Source organism: Numida meleagris, chromosome 1 (assembly GCF_002078875.1).
Source record: "Numida meleagris isolate 19003 breed g44 Domestic line chromosome 1, NumMel1.0, whole genome shotgun sequence".
NCBI classification, from domain to species: Eukaryota; Metazoa; Chordata; class Aves; order Galliformes; family Numididae; genus Numida; species Numida meleagris.
The window spans coordinates 36,732,601-36,756,188 of NC_034409.1; the positions used below are offsets into that span (position 1 = coordinate 36,732,601).

General features: G+C 37.9%; 1 protein-coding gene across 3 annotated transcripts in view; it reads left to right on the forward strand.

The window, feature by feature from the left end:
• Positions 1–23,588, forward strand: part of LGR5 (leucine rich repeat containing G protein-coupled receptor 5) — an 89,426-nt gene that overhangs the window by 52,606 nt on the left and 13,232 nt on the right. Inside the window, exons 5-15 of one of the 3 annotated variants that reach the window (XM_021385178.1) lie at positions 6,779–6,994; positions 10,118–10,189; positions 12,291–12,359; positions 14,933–15,004; positions 15,823–15,894; positions 15,995–16,063; positions 16,195–16,266; positions 18,151–18,216; positions 18,425–18,496; positions 19,968–20,039; positions 21,606–21,731. In XM_021385178.1, the coding sequence (XP_021240853.1) occupies positions 6,779–6,994; positions 10,118–10,189; positions 12,291–12,359; positions 14,933–15,004; positions 15,823–15,894; positions 15,995–16,063; positions 16,195–16,266; positions 18,151–18,216; positions 18,425–18,496; positions 19,968–20,039; positions 21,606–21,731 (978 nt within the window). The remainder of the gene's footprint in view (positions 1–6,778; positions 6,995–10,117; positions 10,190–12,290; positions 12,360–14,932; positions 15,005–15,822; positions 15,895–15,994; positions 16,064–16,194; positions 16,267–18,150; positions 18,217–18,424; positions 18,497–19,967; positions 20,040–21,605; positions 21,732–23,588) is intronic. The other 2 variants (XM_021385179.1, XM_021385180.1) reach the window with 2 other exon arrangements.

The window sequence follows — 23,588 nt, forward strand, 5'->3', positions numbered from 1 at the left end:
TAAGAGGTTAAAAGCCTACACAAAGGCAAGTTCTATAAGATAACAACTTCTTGTGTTTATTATGTTTAACTAAACAGGTGGCATGGTTTTCGAAAGCCTCATTAACCCTTTTCTTTAGGTTAGTATAGCTGCAAAAAACTGAAAACTGATGACAGGGCTTAGAACTGCCTTTTGTATTTTCACCCAAGAAGGGCAGTCATGTAGAGGGGCAAGCCATACTAACCACCTTGCTACCTTAATTACTGTGAAGAGGATTATGTTAAAATTATTTTTATATAAATATGTATGTAATTGTGTGTGTGTACACGCACTAGATGTATACAAGGGCTGCTCTGAAAGTAATGCCTCTTGTTTTATTATGTTGGCCCACAGATGTGGTTATCTCCATGTTCAGCATGTTATGTGGACTATAATTTTCTTTTGAAATCTGTCATGAATACAGATTATCTGGTTTACTAGCCGTAACAATTCAAGTGATGTGTGTTTCTGTTAAGCCAAGAAGAGGAAAGTAAGTTCTCAAATTCCATGACTGAAAACAGCCAACACACAATGACTGGTGTCACAATTCAGATCTTGGCAGCGGGGTTTGAAGTGTCACTTGAATGCTGTCTCCCTTGTTATATGCTTTTCTGTCTTTACTGACGGTAAGCAGGTGGTCTCTGAATTTTATATTTCCCAAAGCTCCAATATCTTGGCTTTTAATAATTTTGAATATATCTGTGTGATCCAAAAGCCTTTTATGTAGGTATACTGATCTATTTTTGAAATATAGCAATTAATTATCAGCTTGCTTTCTGGCCATTTTCACTGAATTTAAGTATTTGTTTAAATAGATTTTTTTTCTGTTGTGTAATTATCTTGTTATTTCTAGTGAGATCACCTCTGTACCAGAATTGGGATCTCAGTATGTTTTAAACAAGAAGGGATTGATAAAGCAAGCAATTATGTAAAAATTAGTTTTTTAAGATTTGGTCCCTGAGCATGTTGAAAAAAAAATATGTCATTAGCAACTGTTAAGTTGGAGATCTTCATTTGCAAATTTTAGTAAATAAAGGAGGGAAGTCTAATTGGTACTGCTGATGGAGAAGCAAAGCTTCTGCTTCTCTTTTATTGGGACTATTGTAATACAGCACCTTGCAGTGAATGCCACAGATTAATTCAGTTTATTTTCTTGGTTAGAAATCATTGTTAAGAAGAAGCTTTTGCTATTGCATTGTCAGATAGAAATAATTGAAATCAAGAATAGATCAAGTATTATGTCACTGTCCCTGCTAAACCAGTCATCAAGGATATTTAAATACAAGCATTATTTACAGTAAAACACGCCACCTGCTTTCATTCCTGTAAAACTTAAAAAGACTTCAGTAGTAGAAAACAGAGCAGAATACAAGACATTCCCTCTTCCACAGCACTGGAAACAGTTGGTAGCAGAAAAAATAAACCATCTTTTCTCCACTGAAAACCTGAAAAGTTGGAGTGTAGTGTAGCAAATGGATTTGTCTTTACAAACACAGGATAAAAAGAAATAAATAAATTTGTTTTAACTTTCTGACAGTATTTATATATCACTTCAGTTTTATTTTTAAGATATGTTGATATGTGGAGAGCACTTGATGATGATGCATTTTTGCATGAAAGATGAGTTAGAAATCATCTTGGATGTTCTTAATAATTTGCTTGGCTGGAACAGGTCAGAAAATTGATTTTTCATCTCCTTCTCCCTACTTGTCTAAATATTTGACATTTCAAAAAAAAATTCTTAATCTGAAAAAGGAGTTGAAGACTTTGATGGTACAGAACTCTCAGGTGCCTCCAGTTCAGTCTTGAAACTAAAAAGCCTTTTTTCAGGAGTGTTAGCATTATAAACAGGTTTTTTTCCAGCATGATGCTTGTGTTAATAATCCTGATTTTTAGTAAAAAGACCAACCAACTTTGATGAAAGGACATTCTCCCAGGAGAACTGTTTGCATGAAAAGACAGGAGCTTCAGTTGTGGTTTTTCATGTCACACCCCATGATAATGAAGCCTATAGAAGGCTTTATCCTTCTTAGGAAACCCAGTACCTCAGCAGTTACCCTCAAACTCCCTAAGAAGGAATTTCCCACAGTTTGAATCAAGGCTGTGCGTACTCATGCATATGTGTGTACACATTCACAAAGATGTCTCAAAACTCACAGCTACAGTCTCGTTTTACTTCATGTTTTATTTGTGTGAGCTTCTAGAACCCTAGAGCACGCTAGGTAATGGAAGAGGGACTGAATTGTGGAGTACCAGGACAGTGTCAGAGCACCCTTCTCAGTCACAGACACTTTTCCAGCTTGATAAACAGCTAGGAGGAGGACAGATGTGCAAGGATTCCCAAACTGTCTGTGCTACCACTTGAGTCCTGTCCCTACACAACCAGCTGTAGGGTCAGAATGCTTTCAAAGTGGGGTACAAAATATCTGAACTGGATCAGCAATTCCAGGCCACTGAGTGATGTTTTCTTGCATCCAGTAGAAGCTACTCAGTGTCTGACTCCTTTCTGTCTGCTGAGCAACTCTTGAGTGTTGTTTTTTTGTTTAATCATATCTGTAAAGAGATACATTTCTCAGTCTCAGAACTGCTGATGAGAAATCCTTCTGCATGGCTGAATCCCACCAGGACTGCCTGTGGGAGGAGGACAAGAGAGGCAAGTGCTGAAATGATCAGCCATGTGAGGTTCAAACTACCTACACGAGGAGGTCCTCATGGGCATGGTGTGGTGATATAGTATTGCAGGAGCCAGTCTAGCAGGGCAAACAGGGCATAGGAGTGTTCCAAAGCACTGGTCGTGACCGTCTGCTCTGCTGCCCTGTGAGCGGGGTGCTTGGCACACTTCTGACTGCTGCCAGATGGGCTTTGGCTGAGCAGTTACCTGGGGCCACTTGGCAGTTCATACAGGCCTGGGCCATCCTGTCAGCACCCTGCATGCAGCCACCTGCTTTGGGAGGCCAGCGGAGGTCACTGGCAGCGTTCCCAGACATACAAGATGTCTGGTCTTGGACTTCTGTTCTGCAGCCAGGTTCCTAGCATGACCCAACAATTCCTGCTGGCCTCACTTTTTCCCACTTTTGGGGCTTTGAGGCCAGTCTCAGTATGAAAATAGCTTTGGAACTGAATATTTGTGCCTTATGTGACATGCTAGTGTCCTGGCACACCATCCAGGATACACCTGAACAGTGTATTTGGATATGAAGAGAAATGCTAAGGATCAAAACTCTCGGAGCTGTTGAGACCTTTGCATGTTTTACACACAGACAGAGTTTACACTAAGCAGCAGGGAAGAAACAAATGTTCCTAAACTATGATGTGACTTTTTCTTCTCTTTCAGTCTTGCTGTTGCTGCACAGGGTTTCTTGTATCAGTCTTGTACAAGCCCATACAAGGGCAGAGCTGAAGTCTGTGGGAACTGCTGTGCTGGTGTGTTGTAATTAAGCTTTCACAATAGTCCTAGCATTTTCCCCGGTAGACTGAAGGGGGTATCCTGCTTAAAGGGCAATGTTGGAGAAACCATGCTTACAGTAGACAGCTCTGTTCTTACTACATTCACTTTTCAAAGCCAGTTCTGATGTCACTCTTGTCATTCGTTACATGTGGCTTTAGCCTAACTCCTATGAACAAACCCTTGAGAGGGTCCATGTCACCACAATCTGACCTCCTCCTTCCTGCGATGCTCACCCCAGTCATGTCCTATTCCCAGTCCTCATTCATCATTGCTCCATGCCTTCAGCAACACCTGAATGCTGCAGAGCCTGGGGTGGTAGAAAGCGGTAGGAGAGGGAGGAGCGTGCCCTTCTGCCATCTATGTACCCACCATCAGTCCTCATGCGCTCTCAGTTCCTTGCCTCCCTTGCCGATTACATGAAGGGCCTTATCATTAGGTTTTGTCAGTGCTGTATTCTTGACTTCTTTATCTATCGTTGTAACTTTCCTCTTGTTCAGTCCCTCATCTCTTGCAAGAAGAGGCAATCCGTGTAACAGATGTTTATTTCAGAGGGAAAAATAACCTGGGAGACGTTTCCTTCCTGATCCCATACCTAGCATTTGACTTAACCTTGAATGAAGGGAAAAGACTCACCAACAAGACTTTAAGGAACTTCCTGAGCACTAGGTATATCACTAGGTTGTACCTGGGCTTGCTCTTGGGATAAGACTCAAAGAAAGGGAAAATATATATATTCATGTGGAGATCTACCAGTGGCATAAAGCTAATGTCCATATTGAATTGATCCAAAAATATAAATCTAAACTTCTTTAAAAAAAATCTACTTCTACCCTTTTCAGAGTAACAGTGAATTAGTCATGCTTTCAATCCTATATGAACAATATCTTTTCATCATTTATAACGCATATGGTCCTAGCATTCACAGTACGTCACAGGAAACACCAGTGGGATACAGCCCACATAGCTCAAGCATTTTCTTTGAAAGGTTTGGACATTTTAAGTGAGCTTGTGGTGAATTTCATACTGTCTGCTTTATTTACGTGCCGCCTATCAGAAGAGATCAAGCTTTTCTGTTTCCCTAAATTGGCTCTCTCTGGAATATAATAGCAGCTTTCAAACTCACCATGTTATCTATATATTTTCAGTTATAAATAGGGTCATGTTTGTGAGTTAATGGGTTTAGTTTTGAAAGTGCCAAAACTTTGATCAACGCATGTAAAACAATTGGCTGAAAACAATGATTTTGATCAATGCTTTATACATCAGCGTGCATTACCTACAGTATGACAGGAAACATAACCACTACTGAAATGTTTTATTATCTGCAAGAGGGGAAAATGGTACTTGGAAATTCTAAAAAGATTAGATAACAAAAGAGCACTTGAGGCAGTGCTTATGAGCACCGGTAGGGTGTATAATCCAGTAATGGGACATGCAATACAAATCATTGTAGTTTCAAAGTTTCTTACAAACTTTATTTAAGGAATAAGCCAGCTACCTGTAATCTCATCGGTATTACAGCAGTCTTACGTTGTCTGTTCTGCTTACATAGTAGTAGTGGGTTTATATTTGGAAACTTCAGTAATAAACAAAATTGGTTCCTTGATTTGCTACTGAATGTTGGTAAGGTAGAAACCTTGACCTCTCTGAGGACAGCAGAAGTGTTGCCTCTGCAGCCACAGGATCACACAAACAGCTGACTTCTGACTTTGCCACGCAAGCAGGAGTTCTGTGAGTAACTCCTCTGGAGTCTGTCCTCTTCTGGGAGGTCAGAGCTGTACAGTCAGCTTTGGCACTGAGCAACAAGCTGACTGTCACACAGTAACACATTCAGGTTGAATAAAGCCTCCATTCTTTAATCAGTGTAACTGTCAAACTAATGCAACTGTAAGTTCTTAGTTTACATACCAGCATCACACAGGGAAGAAATTTACTTCTGACCAAACACAAAGAAACCTCATCTACTCATTCAAATTATACCTTATTTGAAAAAACAGGCATGGCACGGTTGTTGCCCGGGGAATGGGGGAGGTACAGCATGACTATTTCTAAACATTTCCAGCCTCACCCATTTGTTGACCGACCCTTGAGTTATTTTGAAAGTTCTGTCTCTGCTGCCTGCCATGTCAGTTATTATATTGAAAATTTAATTGTACAGGGGCTTTGACACTGAACTTTATAAATTTGTTCCAACTGACCTTTTCTCAGTTATTTGCCAGCCTGGCACGAAGCCTTCACATTCATTATTTGTTCTCAAGCAGAAGGTAGAAGGAGCGCAGAGCAGGAGATAGAATGGACCTGACATTTTACATGACTGTAAATGAGGAAGCAGCTTTAAATAAAGAGATTATCATGCCCATCACAAAGAGTATTACATTTCTCTCAAACAGAACGAATTTAGGTTGTACAGAATTACTCATTTGTACCTTGGGTGTGTCTGTTTGTTTTATAGTGTTTTCAAAACTTCTATTTAAATTTGTTTTTATTTCACCTCTGTACTCTTCAAGACATCTTCAAGAAAAGTTTTAGAGATTGGGTTTTATGACATAGCATTTCTGGTGCCATATCTGCAAAAAATTAAGTAGATTTAATCCTTACTTGCAGAAGTGTGAAAGCAACATATCACCTGCGGCTCTGTAAAGGTGTGACGTGTAGTTGAGCTCCCTCTGTTGGCTCTGCAGCAGCTGAAGTGCATCAAGTAACTTCAAAGGAAATCAACTGCATTGTCAACACTGATCTCTGTTTAAAACCGTTTTACTCTGCTATTAAGAAATGTTATGTTCGTTGCTTATTAGAATAATTGGACTGTGCAGCTTTTAAGAAGGGATAAAACATGAGCAGAAACCCAGAAATGATTTTTATTTTTAGCTTTTAAAATTGATGGATAGCATCTGGAAACCCAAAACAGCTTTCAGCACTACAACTCAGTGATCTATAGATTCTGAAAGAGAGTGTCATGCTGAGTTTCTTATACTTTTTTATTCCGTACTTTCAAAAAATTGGGAAAGAAAACAAATTTGTGACCAGTCCATGGAGAGGCTCTGTTCAAAAATGATTAGTCTGTGCTCTCAGTGAACCGATGACCCCAAAGGAGAGTTGTGAGCAGTGAGCCAGATGCCTAGGAGACTTGTGAACACCATGTGAGGTCCCAGAAATAATGCTGCAAACAAGATGGAAACACAGAATCTCTAGGAAAAGAAAAATTGATGTGGCAAATGCTGCCTATCCTCACTGTGTTCTTGGTGATAGTTTCTTGTGAAAATCCACTGTTCTTTTCTCAAAATCAATTTTCTTTATTTCTTTTTCTCCTAGACGCCTGGATGCCAACCACATCAACTATGTGCCCCCCAACTGCTTCAATGGCTTGGTCTCCCTTAGACACCTGTGGCTAGACGATAATTCTTTGACAGAAATACCCATCCAAGCTTTTAGAAGTTTACCAGCGCTTCAGGCAATGACATTGGCGCTGAATAAAATTCATTACATACCGGACTATGCTTTTGGAAACCTCTCTAGTTTGGTAGTTCTGTAAGTTTTATCAATTGCTTTTTAGCCAGAATCTCTGCTTCTTCACAGGGCTTCAACCTCCTTGTGATAAATTACTTGAAGATACAACGTTTAATTTAGGCATTACTTGAGACAACCTTTAATTAACATCCCCTAGTCTCTCCCCAATTAGTAAATTAGAGGTAAATAGCTGTATATGTGGGTTAGCTAAGCCTCTGTTTTTTCTTTCAGTGTTAGTATTAAACTTACGTATCCTGAACCATAAAGCTGCAGTTCCCTTCTACTTTTACACTAGGCCTAATGATGATACCCTTTATGAGTTCAGTCCTGCTTGTTATGGAAAATGTTGTTTTTTAAACACAAATTAATTTTTTTGTTTGTGTAACTACTATAAATGTTTTTTAATTATCTTAGAGAAACAGAACTTCTACATCATCTTAAAGTCTCATTTGCTAAAGTGCTTCATTGATCTAGCTTAAAAGTTTTGTCTCCAGTAAAAAACTATGTAAGTGAATTTAAAAAAAAACACCATATCTGATCACCAAAAGAAACAGGAATAGATGAACTATATGCTTTCTAAGGCAGTACTGAATGGAGGAAGATAAGGAAAAGGAAATGAACTGAAAATTTTCTGGGTGACTTGGAAAGAATGCTGTCCCGTATAAACTATTTATAGTTTCTTCTTCAGAACTATGTATAGTTCTACTTCACAGAAAGTATATGTAGCTTTCTGTTTTGATATATTTGCATACTAATACAACTAAATGAATCAGATGCAAAATGCACACCAAAATCTGGAAGGAATGCTCTGGAGCATGGTTTCAGTTTTTTATCTTCTGGGAATGCACCAAGTGGAAAAAATTCTAGACTGGCTGGAGAAACTAAGGAGGAGACTGAGGAGAAGTTATTTCAGGATACTTTGGAAGATGTTAGTATTATTAAAGGGAGAATAATCTGGTCAAGATTTACAAGCTGTCTGAAACTATAGTCTGTAAGAGACTTAGCATATTTTAGCATATTCTAACCCCACTGTAAGCATTGAACCCGGCACACTTCAGGGTTCTTTATTGAGTATTGTAGTCACTATCTCTGCCCAGTGCTTAATATATTCATGTAAATGTATAGGGCACCAATTATGGGTGTGCAGTTGCTGCCTTGTAGTACACAATCCTTGCCCTGTGTTTACATCAAGTATCGCTCTCATTCTAGTTAAAGTGGATAGAGAAGTGGATAGACTCATAATTTAACCAAGCTCCTAGACATCTCAGTAATACTGAGAAGGTAGAGAATGTCTTGAATGTTGTTTTCTAGATCCCTACCAGAAATGCAGAGATAAGAAGGCAGATAAGAAAGCCAGGAGAAAATGACCTCTTTATTACTTAGGTTCCCGTATTTTGGATGTGCCCTGCTTACTTACGGACTTCTGGGTTTCGTATTGATTAATAATTAAGTTATTCCTCATTAGCTGCAACATCTGATATTGAGCTGAGGCCGTTCAGCCTGGAGAAGAGAAGGCTCTGAGGTGACCTCATAGCGGCCTGTCAGTATCTAAAGGGGAGCTACAGGAAAGAAGGGGACAGACTCTTTAGCAGGGCCCGCGGTGACAGAACAAGGGGAAATTACTTCAAGCTCAAAGAGAATAGATTTAGGATAGATATAAGGTAAAAGCATTTACAGTGAGGGTGATGAGGCAATGGAACAAGTTGCCCAGAGATGTGGTGGATGCCCCATCCCTAGAGACCTTCAAGGCCGGGCTGGATCGGGCCCTGGGCAGCCTGATCTATCTGTGGTGTCCCTGTTCAGTGCAGGGGAGTTGGACTAGATGACCTTTAAAGGTCCCTTCCTACTCTAACAATTCTGTGATTCTATGATTCTATGATTTTTGGCTCATCAATATATTCATGTGTGGTTCTGCTTTCTTTTGTTTGCTACTCTTTTCAGTCTGGCAAATTTCCAGAATATGAATGTGAATATGCATGTTCAGCTGGCACAGGTTTGAAGCTCCATCACTATCAGTCCAAACTGAATTGGAATTTGTAGACATTCTTCATCCTAACTAAAACATTACAGCTCAGCGTAGTCATTTAAAAAAATGAATAAGCTTTTCCTAGGGAGAGTGAAACCTACAAAACATTTGTATTTTGCCTTCAGGAACCCTGCTTTTTATGGACATGGATACTCAGTGTCTCTAGGTTCTGTGAAAATTATTTTCAGAGCAGAATGATGCATTAAAGGGTACATAATTGGCAGCTCCTCAATCACAGCCCATCTTTTCTTTAAGTGTTACTCCCCTAGTTTTCCTCCACTATGAGAGTGAAATGTGAAGAGTGAAATAAAAGTCTGCTTGGAAAAAAGCATCCTCTTCAGAAACCAACTTAAATAGCGCAAAGTTGTACCTACTCCCATTAATGAGCTTAATGCAGATTGAATTTTTTCCATGTCAGTACAAAAATCTTAGAAGTAAGCATTATGATCCTTCACGTGGGAGGGTTTGATTGAAATGAAACATGCAACAGCTACTGTCAGTGGCTGAACTTTTGGGAAGGAGGTGTTGACCTACAGGTATTTACAGTTGCAAAGGAGAGCAAATCAAAGCACTCTAAAAATTGATTAGTTTACTCATCTCAGTGAAGCTATGACTCCTTGTCCTATGGCTTTGTGTCTTCTTTCATTCTGCAAGGCTAATGGCTGTTTCTGCCTTATTATCCTTGTGCTCACCTGCTCCTATTCCGTGCCATCCCCTCTAACAGCCTCTGAATATACGTCTTCCAAATAAACACCTCCCACATTTCTAAAAGCAGCATCTTAATAATGTCTGAGAATATGTATACAATTTCACAGCATTTAATGTGCAAAACCCACTCTAGAGTTCCAGGTTATGCCCCTTTTAAGCCACGTAGGTGGCTGTAAAACAAATCCCTTCAACAGAACTAAATTGAATCCCACATGGATGGAGTGATGTCAGGAGAAAGCAGGGAAGGCAGTGAAAGTGCCTCGTGTACATGGTCTTGCAAAAGCATGACTTGCATGTAATTGGTGCATGCCTGAAAATAAGTTTATTTTGATTTAAGCATCAAAATGTTTTGCTTAAGTCCACTGTGCGCAATGTGCTTTCCTGACTGTGTGCTTAATGTTCCCCTGCAGACATCTCCATAACAATAGAATCTACTCCCTGGGAAAGAAATGCTTTGATGGGCTCCACAGCCTAGAGACTTTGTGAGTTGACCTCTTATTTGTTTCCTTTTTTTTTTCAGTGTTTTCATTAATATTCTGAAAGAATAAAAATAGCCTAAGAGCTAAATGTGTTTTTTGGCTTGCCTAATCACTACAGGATCTAAGTGATGGTTTACAATGACTCTATGTAGCAAATCCTATTTTTGTCTATAAAATTAGCTTGTCTGTTTAATAAGCACCATCAGTTGATAAATTATTTAAAGGACATTTGAGAACTGTACTGGGCATTGAAAAAGAAGTGGCTATTCATGAGCAGTTGTGTTTGCATAGTTTAGTACTATTTATTTGTCTTGTTTAATCAATAAACCTAACGGCTGGGTTGGGAAACTGTGAAAAGATTTACCATGAAGAAACTATCTCACCATAGAAGAGGGTTATGAAATCAAATGATTTTATTTTTTTATACCCTGGAAAAAGAGAAAGTGCCAAATACCCAAATCATGTGTGTTTTACAAGGAAAGAGAAATCTCAACTGCGTCCAAGTTTTTGCTTTTAAAGGGCTTTGCTAAAGAATACCACTGATAAATATTCTAATTGCCTCAAGTTTTTGCCAAAGTTCTGTTCATATCTACTAGAGTAGGCAGCAGAACCCAAAAATGCTGCAGGAACAGTAAAACCTTGCATATCTTCTGCTCTGCCACCTGCCATGATCAGCTAAATCCTTTTCAGTGATTTTAGAGATTTCACCTAACCAGGGCAGAGGATAAAGGCCTGATTTGAGAAGCAAATAGGCAAAATATCAAATCTGAATAATGCTAGTCTATCAGTAAGTATTTTCTTTCTCATCCACAGAAGTATGTGCTGCTCATTTTCTTGTTTCAGTAAGATCAGAAAGCAAGAAATTTTGACCTTTTTTTTTTTTTTTCTTTTCAGTCCCTAATTTCAGTTGCACAGATCCCTTCCCACTGGAATGCAGTTTTACAGTTTTGACTTTTAGTCTGCTGTGCGTTGAAAGGAAGTCCCTTAGTGTAGCACCGGAAAGGGGGGACAGGAAAGAGAGAAGGAAAATGTAATAGTTTGTTGTGTTTTTTTAAGTGAGATTCACATGGCACTTGGTCAAAAATGGGGAAAAAAAAGAACAATGGAATAAGTAATTGCAAACCCAGTCCCAGCCACCTGGTATGAAAGAGATGAAAACTCAGAGGACAGTCATGAACCTGAGAATAAATGTAGGTGCAGTCTCTTCACTGTAGTAGGAGAGCGTAGCACTTGCCTCAAGCCCACTAATTGCGTACTGTATAGACCAATTTCAAGATAGTTTCAAGATAGTCTAAAGAGAGCTCAGCATGAACGATGGATGTCAGCTTTAAGATCATTTGTTTGCATCCATGCATAGGTCTGGAAATCACATATCACTGGAGGGCAAAGCCAAACTGTGCTTGCCTGTAATCTCTTTCTGTCAATAAGCAAGAGAGAGAGATTTACAAGCAGGAAGGAAAGCCTCCTTGATTTCAGACAGCAGTTTCCTGCCTGAATTACTTCAGCCTGATACTGTTTCAATTTCCATCTATTGTAAACTGTGATTTCTGTTTTGCCCATTCCATAAGGCTGTTCCACAATTTTTTCAGACTACATTCTTCACAAAGCAGTGCTCAGGGAGCATCACACAGGCACATCTCAATTTTAGTTTCAGGTGTCTCCTGAATACTAAAGGATGCACATGTCTTGCTCAGGGCAGATGTATGCTTATAGTTCATCCACTTTACCAGAAGAAAGTCTAATTGCCACTACAGCATGAACAGTTCTTAAAGCAAAGGTCACTACCCTAGCTAAACTACTGTTTTTAAAGTTTGTGTGGTTAGAAACATTCTCCATGTGAGTACTGCCAAATCTTAAATTTAACAATGCAGTTAATGATAAAGTTGAGCTTACTGTATGTTTTCCCACTTGATAAAAAATGTGAATGAGAATGTGCCCTAAATAGAATTTTTTACAGAACATCCATGCACTTTAAAGATTTCCTGGATTTGGGTTATACGTATTCGCTCAATGCATGAAAAATGGTATTTCATTACAAATGCCAACAATTCTGTTATCCCTGATGCAACACAAAACCTAAATAATACAATCTATTTTCACACAGAGATTTAAATTACAACAGTCTGGACGAGTTCCCCACTGCTATCAGGACACTAACAAACCTAAAAGAACTGTAAGTACAGCATTTATATTAGGATGGAGGATGTTTTGTCTAGTGTGTGACTGATTATTTTCTTAATGCTGGTGATTTTGTCAGTAATCCCTAAAAACCGATATCCTAGGAAAAACTAATAAACATGCCAACATGCATAAACGATAATTTTCAACATGCAGTTTAGAGCATTCAAGTTCTGACGACTTTTATACTGCACTGTGAAATGGATTTTTTTTCAGGAACTTCATCTTTGGAACACAGTTAATTCATTTTGGGTCCCAAACACAACACTTGTTCTTTCTAAGCAGTCCAGAATATCAGAATCTGCTAGACTAAGGAAAAAACATGGCCCTCTTACTGGCCGATCAAGTTTAACTGTTTTCTTCCATCCCTCCTCCCCCATTAAATTAAAGCATTCTCTTTTCAACTTAAATAGTGCTTTGTAATGTTGTAAACAAAACGCTTCTGGATACACAAACATAGTTTCTCTAAAATAATGTCAACACTGAAAAGAAACCAGCCAAGTTTATTGTAAGAAACAGCTGAGTTATAAAAGAATGAATGAAATATTCACACATTGTAAACACAATGTGTACAACAGTGTGTATGTCCAGAGTTCTTTCAGTTTAAAGTAATTGCCACTCTACACATACCATCGGTGTAGATTTTACAAAAACTAGGTAATCATATAGCAGTTGGACACAGTTGTTAGTACTACTGCATCACAAACTGATGATAAAGCCCCTTTATGTAGCTATCTGGGATTTTTTTGAAAGCAAGGAATCCCCAAGCAGTGATGACTCCAGCTCATCACCTCCTGTGCTGCCCAAGAGTGTGGCTCTGTGGGGCTGTGAGTTTCCCAGTCCAGCTACTCTCTGTGCAGGAAATCTTTGGAGTGTGAAATTGTAACCTGAGTTCCCAAATCCAGCTCAGAACTTGACTGTGTACATCAGTGTTTTGCTTGGGCACTGGAAGCTGATTTAAAAGCATGAGGTGTCTCCCACAGGGGTCCTTCTGTTCTTGCCAAGAAGGACCCAGGGCCACAAAGGTTCAGCTTATTGCAGGGCTACATTACTAAGATGTTTCTGTGTCAGGCCCCTTTTCTCTCTCAGAATTTGTGATTGGACTGAAAACACTGAATATGGCTTTTTTTCTTGTCTTGGAGACAGCAAGCCATCGAGTCAGAACTATACCAGTCCCAGATGCTCGGCCCTTGGCGATCTCAGCTGTAGAGGTAGTTCTCTCCAGAGCTGGTATAGCTGTTAGGTTTTGAAGATGCCTGTGAAACATTTTTCCCAGTGTAGCCTTACTATAGTCTCCTTACCCAGGGGTGCAGATAGATTTAAGCTCTTTTGCTCAGCACGTGAACTGACAGGCAGTAATGTACCTTTGGTTCAGACGGGGTGTATCACTGAGGTGCAGTGCACAGGCTGCAGGCTGTAGCCATGATCTATCTCTCTCCCAGTCAGCTCAGAAGTGCTGCAGACTCTGTGTTACAGAAACACACTGAAATTTGCTTTTGGCTGCTGATGGGGCTGCTCCCACACTCTGACTGTGTCAGTGGTGATGAGGGACCAGACACTGCCCTGGAAGCAGTCATGCCATTTCCTTTGCCTTTCTGCTGTACAAGGAATCCCATTCAATACAGCCACAAAACCAGTCTGTTCACTGGTTCTAGATGAACTGGGATCCTCGTATTGCTCAGAATCTGGGTCTGCGTGGATGCAGTTTTTATGGCGTGCAGAAGAACAAGGGATTTAGAGCCTTGTTCTGTCTCATCAGCAGTAGCACAGTGACTAAACAAGTGAAACCAGTAATGTGGAACCTGTTGAAGTAATGACCAAGTGTGCTTGCATCAGTGAACAATTTGAGGCTTTCTAAATGTATAAATTTAATCTGGGAAGCCTTTTTCATACCCGACTGAACTAATGGGAGTTTCCCACACAAATCATCATTGTTCTTTTGAAACCCTTGTTGTTTCTTTTGTTTTTCACAATGGAGAAGTACTCATATGAATAAAATCCAGTAATTAATGATGAGACCAAGTTTTGGCCCCCTATCCAGCAGGCACACTGGATGGTTTGTTCATGTCTACATCTGAAATATTTCAACAAAAATGTGATTTTGGGAGACGCAGCAATATAACATATAAAATCATTTACCTTGTAAATGTGTCTAATTCAATATTATCACAGCAAATGAAATAGTTGCAAATTAACAAATACAGGGTGTAATAATATATATATGTACATGTACATGTGTACTATTTAATGTCTATATTTACATTACATATACATTCATACCTACATGACATACAGCTATGCAACGCTGTTTCCTGCTCTGAGTATCTGAATTTTAAGGTGCTGTTTTGCAGTTTACTTCACCCGCATGGCACTTCTCATGTGCTGAATTCTAGATGTTTCTTCACCTTTTCTTTTGCTCTTGTTTTTACTAGTTGTCTTACCCCAGAAAGCAAGAACATGTCTTTACACACAGACTCTTGCAATCAAAAAAAAAGTAGTGGATTCTGAAAACAAATTGTGCCTTCTCACTGCTTTTCATTACTGTGTAAACCATTTTTTATTTTGTAGAGGATTTCATAGCAACAACATCAAGTCAATACCTGAGCGTGCATTTGTGGGTAATCCATCACTTATTACAATGTAAGTGGTAACTGTTTATTCAGTGACGCTTTGTGTTAGAGGATATGGTATTAAGCACCACATTTGTGGCTATTTGTCTAGTAGATATTCTTGAGAGTGCACTGTGTAGCACATAATAAGGCAAGTGAACAAGCTTATATCTTTCTAGCCTTGTGAAAAGTGTGGCAATTTGCATGCCCTATTTAAAGTGAGTGAGTGCTGCTGCCTCATCGTTGACCTTTCAGTTGAACTACTTCAAGAACTACATAGAAGATAGAAAAATTACACCTGATGGATTCCAGTCTCAATTCCCATTATTTTACATGAGAATGCATTTAACTGGCAAGCCTCAAAATAAGAAATTGTAAAATAAATGTAAGAAAAATGGTCACTCATTTTGAGCAGTATTTTTTTATAAGCAAAAGCAGTACTCCTTTACAAGCACAGTGGTACTCAAATGCTGTGGGTGGACAACCTCCTCCAAATATCTGAAGTTCTGATTTCTTCATCCATCAACTTTGTCCTATGTCATAAGAAAGTTCTTCATCTCTGGATTTTAATCTTTCTGGGAGAAAGAGGAGATGGCAGGCTTCTGGTTTTAAAGCCAAGGAAAATGGCTACTTCAGTATTAAAAACATACTTGATGGACATAGGCTAACAGCTGAGAAAAGGCCCACAAGTGCACAAAATGTCTGTGAGCATAAGGAGGTTACTCATTTGTATGTAATATAACCATGAAATGTGTTTTGAATCTTTTAAAATATTACATATAATATTTTGTATACATGTTATTTGTATAACATTTTGTATAAAATGCCTTTTTTTTGCTCTTTTTGCAGACATTTTTATGATAACCCCATCCAGCTTGTTGGAAAATCTGCTTTTCAAAACTTACCAGAACTCAGAACTCTGTATGTGTTTAATTTCTTTAAATTGTCTTTTGTTGCCATGTTAGAGGTGTCCCTCAAATTCCTCATTGCAATTATATTGAAATGATGTTTTAAATTCTAGGACTCTAAATGGTGCCTCACAGATAACTGAGTTTCCTGATCTGACTGGGACTAAAAGTCTGGAGAGTTTGTAAGTACTAGAGAAGTGTTTTTCTTTGGTTTATATTTTTGATACTTATTCTAAAGAATGTCCCAAAATAAGCATTTGTTTTGCAATCCTTAAAAATTAATTTATTTTTTCTTTATAAATTCTCTCAATAGGACACTCACAGGAGCACAGATCACCTCTCTCCCCAAATCAGCTTGTGACCAGTTACCTAATCTCCAAGTGCTGTATGTTTCAGTATGATTAATAACTTTACATTAATAAAAAGATTAATGAACAAATGAAATCATTATGATTTCGGAATTGCCCAATTGCTGCTATTTTTGTGTATCACATTACTGCATGGAAATCAGAGCAGGGAGCGAGTCCTGAGTGTTACTCAAAAATACCATCCTCCAACAGTTCATATTCCACATACCAGTTAGTATTTCCCATACATTGCTGAAAGAGATCATTAATTTTCATGTTGTTAGGAAAGGCTAAAATGGTTCTTGATTTTGTTTAAAAAAACATCAGGGCTACTTTCATTGACTTTATTTTCATTTATTCTGTCTCTCCTGTAACACTTTTGTTTTCTTTTCTTTCTGAGGCAGATAACTCAGTGAAGTGAATGGAAAATAGATCTGCATAAGGAGTTTAGCTTTGAGCACTTTTCATGCTTCTCTTTTAGATTCTTCTCCAGACAGACTTAAGTAGCTGACTGAAATTTTGATAGACTATTACTTGGCATTGTTAGAGCATAGTTCTGATACTAAATATCCAATATTATTTTAGCTTGGAAATGTCCTTGGGGTTTGCTTAATCACTAATGAAAGTAATCACTGTGTCTGCTTCTTTGAGAATCAGCCAACGTTTTCCTCTATGTATTACATCACTAGGAATGTATTTTGTATTGCCTCTCTGGCCAGCATTGAAATAGGACTAATTATAGTACATGATTTGAATACCAGCGTGGATGTCATTAACATTTCCAGAAAAATTAAGTTTTCGTTGATGGACTCAGTAGAATCCTACACTGTCATTACTTGCACCATTTCACAAGTCAAATATAGAATCTACAAAATGCCCCTGTCAGAATAGTAGTAATGAAGATAATTTTTTCCAAGAAAGCAAACAGGTAGATATGATTCAGTTTTAAAAGATTTGAGCCACGAATGAAAGTAGATTACTCTTTTACTTGGTAATATTAAATAACTTTGGGAAAAGGACATTTATTTGTAATTATACATGTAAGATTTTTTTTTTTTTTAAACTCTTTCCACCAGCAAAATTCAGATTCAGTTTTCCCCAAACTAGATGTATATGAATGTATATGATGAGACTATTGAGAGTGGGTAGGAGAGGGGAGGAGGTGTTTGATTCTTTTCCTTCTTTTTTTTTCCCCTCCAATTTCTGCAAATTGCCTGGGCTTGTTTTTGATTAGTTAGATTATAGTATAAATCAATCCAGATGTTTCAGTTATTCTGTAATTTGTTGAGTTTTGGCTCAAGTCTTTTTTAAGAGCTTTTTTCCCTCATGTAGTGATTGGTTTCAAAGTTAGTTCCCATATCTTTAACCACAGCACTCAGTTATGAGATGTAACAGTTCTAAGGATCAGAGGCAATACTGCTTCATTAGAAGTGTAGAACTGAAAGCTGATTACAGTTCATTGTGATTGTTGCCAGAAAAAATAGGATATTGTCAGACAAAATGTACATATACATTTAATGTATTTGCAAATATATACTTATTAGTTCATTTTAAGTGGTTTAAATATTTATCGGAAGTTTAATGTGATGAATATGAAGTCTGTGATGTAAAGCCAGTGCTCTCTATAAGCAGACTGCCAATACTGTTACTGTAAAACACTCAGAAGTCTGCACTTCAAGCAGGAAATTGTCAGACAATGCAAGGAATTTACAAAAGTAGGATATGGATTTGATACATCTTTCCTTCTTCCCTCAGTCAGAAATTAAAAGCGGACAGATGAGAGATAATATCCGAGTCTGCACAGTTCTATTCTTCCATAAAATAAGTTATTGTTTATTGAGCATGAAGGGAGGCAGGAAAGCAAATCTTTTTCTCCTAGCATTACGTTGAATGTTAATCTTTCCTTTTCTTGTGTGTTACAGAGATCTGTCTTATAATCTGCTGGAAGATTTACCCTGTTTTACTGCATGTAAAAAGCTACAAAAAATGTAAGCTTCAAACTATCCTAAAATGCCTAAAAAGAGGCATCTATATAGAATTTGCTTGAGCACGATTAGTTCAGTTACTGCAGACCAATTTCACATACCCAAATACATACCCTTCCAATGTACTGAAGTGGATCGTAAATGGTCTAAAATACTGCCTAGTGTCTTCTGGATACCTTTGAAACTGAGGGAGTTTTTATTACTGTTTCAGTGACTTGCATCATAATGAAATTGATGAAATCAAGGCAGACACGTTCCGGCAGCTGACTTCTCTTCGTTCTCTGTGAGTACAGCGCTAATGGTGGTTCACCTTGGTGCTCAAACACATGGGGTATACTCCCTGTCTATTCACTGTCTGTCCACTGTCTGCCTCAAAACATCCTTATTTCTATTTCTCCTCACTTTGATCTTTCATCTATGAGGTTGTGATTTTGAAAGCAGAATAAACATTGTTTAGTATCTGAACAATGAATTCAAAGATGTAAACTTACAGATATAAAAGCTGTTACTTCTAAACATTTATGATAGAGGTGGAGAAAGATGCTGTCCCAGGGCTAGTATCTGTTGGCAGAATCAGCTCTAAGGAGCATGAAATGTTTATAGAGGTAAGTGTTCTCTGTAAAGATGAACAATAAGAAATACACAGGTCGTTCCAAAAGTAATGCTTCCTAGTAATTTCTTCCCTATTCTTCCTTCTACAACAGATACAAAGAGCATAATAACATTGTTTGATAGGACAAATTCTCAGCTATAAAGCACAAGTTTTTATCGTGGTCACTGCCGATTTGTGCAGATGAGCTAATTAAGATGCTCTTCATTTCAGAGTGTGACAGCTGTGCATGGCTATCCAGAATGTGGCTTGTCTTTCACATTGCTGTCACCACTGTTGGAACACACTGCCCACTACCTCACTGTGATCACATCCACTCTTTGGGATCCATAAACATTCAGCAAGCGTCAACGTGTGTCATTTTTTCTGCATAATTTGATGACGCCCCTTTGCTTCATATGCACTTCCATGTCAGACCCCATTTTATCACACTGCCCCTCTGCTGCCATCTGTCACACAGCAGCAAAATGTAATGGGATATTGGTGGGAAAGTTCAACCTGTACTGCCATACCACCATTATCCACTTCTGATGTTGTGGGCCAACATAATAAAATAGGAGGTATTGATTTCAGAACAGCCATCATAAATTCCAAACTTATGTATGTTTCTAGAGTTCACACAGACACAGCAGAATGATTTTGTTGAGAAACTACTCATGAGTTTTTGCAGGATCAAGCCTATATATATACATATATATATATATATGTATGTATAATGTAGCTACTTTTACTCATTTCAGTTTTTCATGGGTAGTGAAGGTTGTGACTAAGAAGTTAAGTTAATTGACAATGGATTTGCTGTTTAGTAGTCATATCATATGGGCCTCTTCAAAATAGTCTGTATACCACACTCCTCTTTCTGTTGCCTTGGGAAACTGAAGCAGAGTGAAAACAACTGAGTTAGACTGTAAAGGGCATTAAGAAGTTTTAGACAATGTTGTCATCTTAGTAACTAATGCCATTAACAGACTAAGATAATTTTAAAAATTTCAAAAAGATTTTTCAGCATGAGATTTGCAGAAGTTTATTGAAAATATTTGCATGTAATTAATACCTTTTTTATATTTAGGCACCCTAATCAAGTGTATGAAAACTTCCATATTCACTCAGTGGGTATGTAATTTTCCACTCACTTTTCTTGTAGGGATTTAGCTTGGAACAAAATTAAAATTATTCACCCCAATGCCTTCTCCTCTTTACCATCTCTGATCAAACTGTAAGTATTTACATATCTTTTACATTTAAATTTTCCCATTTTTCTTGCAAGAGCATACAAAACACTGGTAACTTGGTAATTGCCCCACTCAGCAGAAATAGAGGCTGCCTCTGTTCCAATCTTCTGGTCTGTCAAATCTATATCTAAATGTCTGCTTTCTTGTACTTCACCAAATCCCATAGGTATTATAGCAAAGTTGCATATACCAGAGTGTAATCACAGTGATTAGGTCTCCATGAAACATATCAGTGTATCTGCCGTTCTTCTTTCAATTTGTTAGTAGTTCACTGTCTTTTAGCAGTGGGGTGGATTTTGATTACACAACCTTATTAGTTGTGTATCAAAACTAAGGAAATTGATTCAAAATTAAATTACAAACACTGTTTCTCATTGCATGGAATAGTTTTTCTTCTTTAGTGATTTCAATCAGAGTAGTTAATGGTCAAAACACCAAAAAAAAATAATTTTTCAGGTCTTATTCACAAGCACTTCTGTCTTTACTAACTTTTTCCTTCTTCCTACTATAATTGTAATACCTCTTTAAGGTGAATCCCTGGGGTGTATCCCTGAGGACAACATGAAAGAAAATTCCTCTGGAGTTACCTTGCTCTGCAGTTGTTCACAAATGCATGATGACGGGCATCTGATCACAGATAATCCGGTAGTTTGAATTGGGAGTTACGGGAAACAAAAATTTGAAAAGAGATATTAATTTCTTTTGATGGACAAAGCCACCCTTCTGAATGGTGCACTGAAAATGTCCATGAGGAGAATATTGCCTATGGCGTCCTTTTTGGGGGATCCTCCTTAGAGCTTTATTGCAGAAGAAAGAGTACGGAAACATCATGCTGCCAGCAATAAATTCTACCCTTGTTCAATAGCACAGAACAGTCAGAAAAAAACCTTTGAACACACACAAATAAACCACTGTACCAAGTGTTACCTGAAATGCCACTCTGTAGCCCTCATCTGAATGAAGTCATGGTAGACTTCACCAATTCAGTAGGTCCAGAATTTCACCTTTGATATTTAACTGTGTTGTGAGCAGTAGGACATATGCATGCACAAGTACATGAACATTAAACCTGAAAAGGTAGAAGACCAGTACATCAACAAGTCTCTTATTTTATCACTAGCCCTTTAGATTTAGGGACAAGAACTTTGTAGTCCACCCATAAAAACATTCCAGTGGCATCAGACTGTCCTTTCTTCTTCTTGAGCATCGACCATCTTAAGTATTGCAGTGTAGTTTATCAGGAGGAGGACAGAAGCAGCTTACTGAATAAATGGAAGGGAGAGGGAGTAATAGAAAACAGAATGCATATGAACTTCTGCCTTTGCTTACTTTACCATTTCCCCTTGATCACTGTTAGCTTTCTGCCAGAAATATAGGTGTATGCTCCTGAGTACTGCTGCAGTTTTGCTCTGTTGATTGAGACCTCTGTCTAACGCAGTCATTTTTTATCAATTTAGAAAATTATGGCCTGTTTTTCTGACATGACACTTCTAGTGCTGAATTAAAATAAAAAAGAACCTGTAAGCTGATTTTTATTTGCTGTTATGCAGGGATGTGTCATCCAACCTTTTGTCCTCTTTTCCTGTGACGGGGCTACATGGTTTAACTCATTTAAAATTAACAGGAAATCATGCACTACAAAGTTTGATATCATCTGACAATTTTCCAGAACTCAAGTGAGTATATCATTAAAACTAATAAGCTACATTTGTGTTCATGTGCAGTGGAAGGTGTGTCAGTGTGTAACGCATGTTGTTTCATATTGTCAGTCTTTGATCTGTGCTATTAAAACCAAAGCAAATATGATAAAAACAATAGACTTATTTTATTATGCTCACTTTTAACTGAAGAAACTATGAAGTGTTTTGAAATATTAACCCTAGTACTTGCTTAATGTGAGCCACATCTGCTTCCTGGTGATATATTTCAAAAGCTGTTAAAACGATATTGCTAGCACCTTAGTGATATGTCCTTATACTGGTCCGTGCTTACAGAATTTGCCTTATGTTTTGAGAGAACACAGTAAATATCAAAAATATGCTACTGAAGTTTCAAGATATTTGGCCACTTTTGTTTCAAGTAAAAGTGAATGTGGTTCTTTTTTCTGTAACATTTTGTTTAAGATTCAGATAACACAGAATCATAGAATCACAGAATTGCAGAGGTTGGAAGGGACCTGAAGAGATCATCGAGTCCAACCCCCCAAAACTTTGCCATTATTACTAAAACATTTTGATGCTAATAATTTTCTGCTGGAGGCTCTGTGATACAAGAAGGAAATGTTCTCCAGAGATTATTTGCAGCTCTGCCAGTCACTGGGTGACCATAGAGAAGTTACAGTATATAATTTTGCCTCTGACTTCAGGATATTAGGGAGTGTCCCTTATCTTTCCCTTGATTTTCATGTTTTAATTGGAGGATGCAAGCTGAAAAAAATTTTTTCCTCACTTTAATGTAAAATTTTTAATACCATAAAATTCAAAACAATTAAACAGTATGAACATAATTACAAAGTGGTAGAGATGGGAAGGGACCTCTGGAGGTCATCTAGCCCAACCTCCTACTCAAGCAGAGCCACCTGGAGCCAGTTGCCCAGGCCTATGTCCAGACAGATTTGAAAGTCTCCAAGGAAGACTCTATCCTTATATCCTCACTAGATTTGCATTTTGCACTGGACAAGTTCTCTAAGTCATTGTGTGCAGACAACTCAAGGAGATGTGCTACTGATGGAAAGGACTGGAGTATTTGGAGTTACAAATAAGGGTGTCATGAGTAGAAGTAGGGAGATGATTAAATGTTTGAATAAAGCACTGGATGGAACCACACTGGAGTACTTCTATTACGGTATGTTAATATAAACAAAGAGCTGCAAAAATGATTCAAGGGCTGTGAAACAGTGCCTTAAAAGACTTAATAAACCCAGTATTTGTTGTTTGTCACAGAGGAGATTGGGTAGTGACTCAATCACAGTGTGTGAAGCTACTTCATAACATAAATGTTCAAAGTACTAGAGGCCTTATGTAAGTCTTCAGATGAGTCTCAGAGGTCAAGAAGCAAGCATCATAAAAAGCTGTGAATGTCTGAGCCAACATGTTGAGGCAGGTTATAATTCTAAAATTCCCAAAGTCTCTTTAAAAGAATGTAAACACAAGAAAACTGATCACTCCAAAGTAGAAAACATACAGTAATATATTTACTATGTATATACCTGCAGTGGTCCTAGAATAATCCATTGTTTAAATGTACTGTGTACAACTAAGATTTTTGAATTCTTTTATCAATATCATACTTGATGTGGGTTTTTTTGCCAGTTAAGTTATATACATTGCTAAAATGCAACTACAGTGTATTTAGTTGGAATGAGTAATTAAAAAGGATGTGTCAGGCAATGGCTTGCTTCTTTAAAAAGGTATAAAAAGTATGACTGATATATCTAGAGCTGATTAACATCTGTAAGAGCAAATTATATCAATTCAGGAGAGAATGCAGTAAAATCCTATTCTGGAGCCTGTAGGACTTGTACCATGAATTAA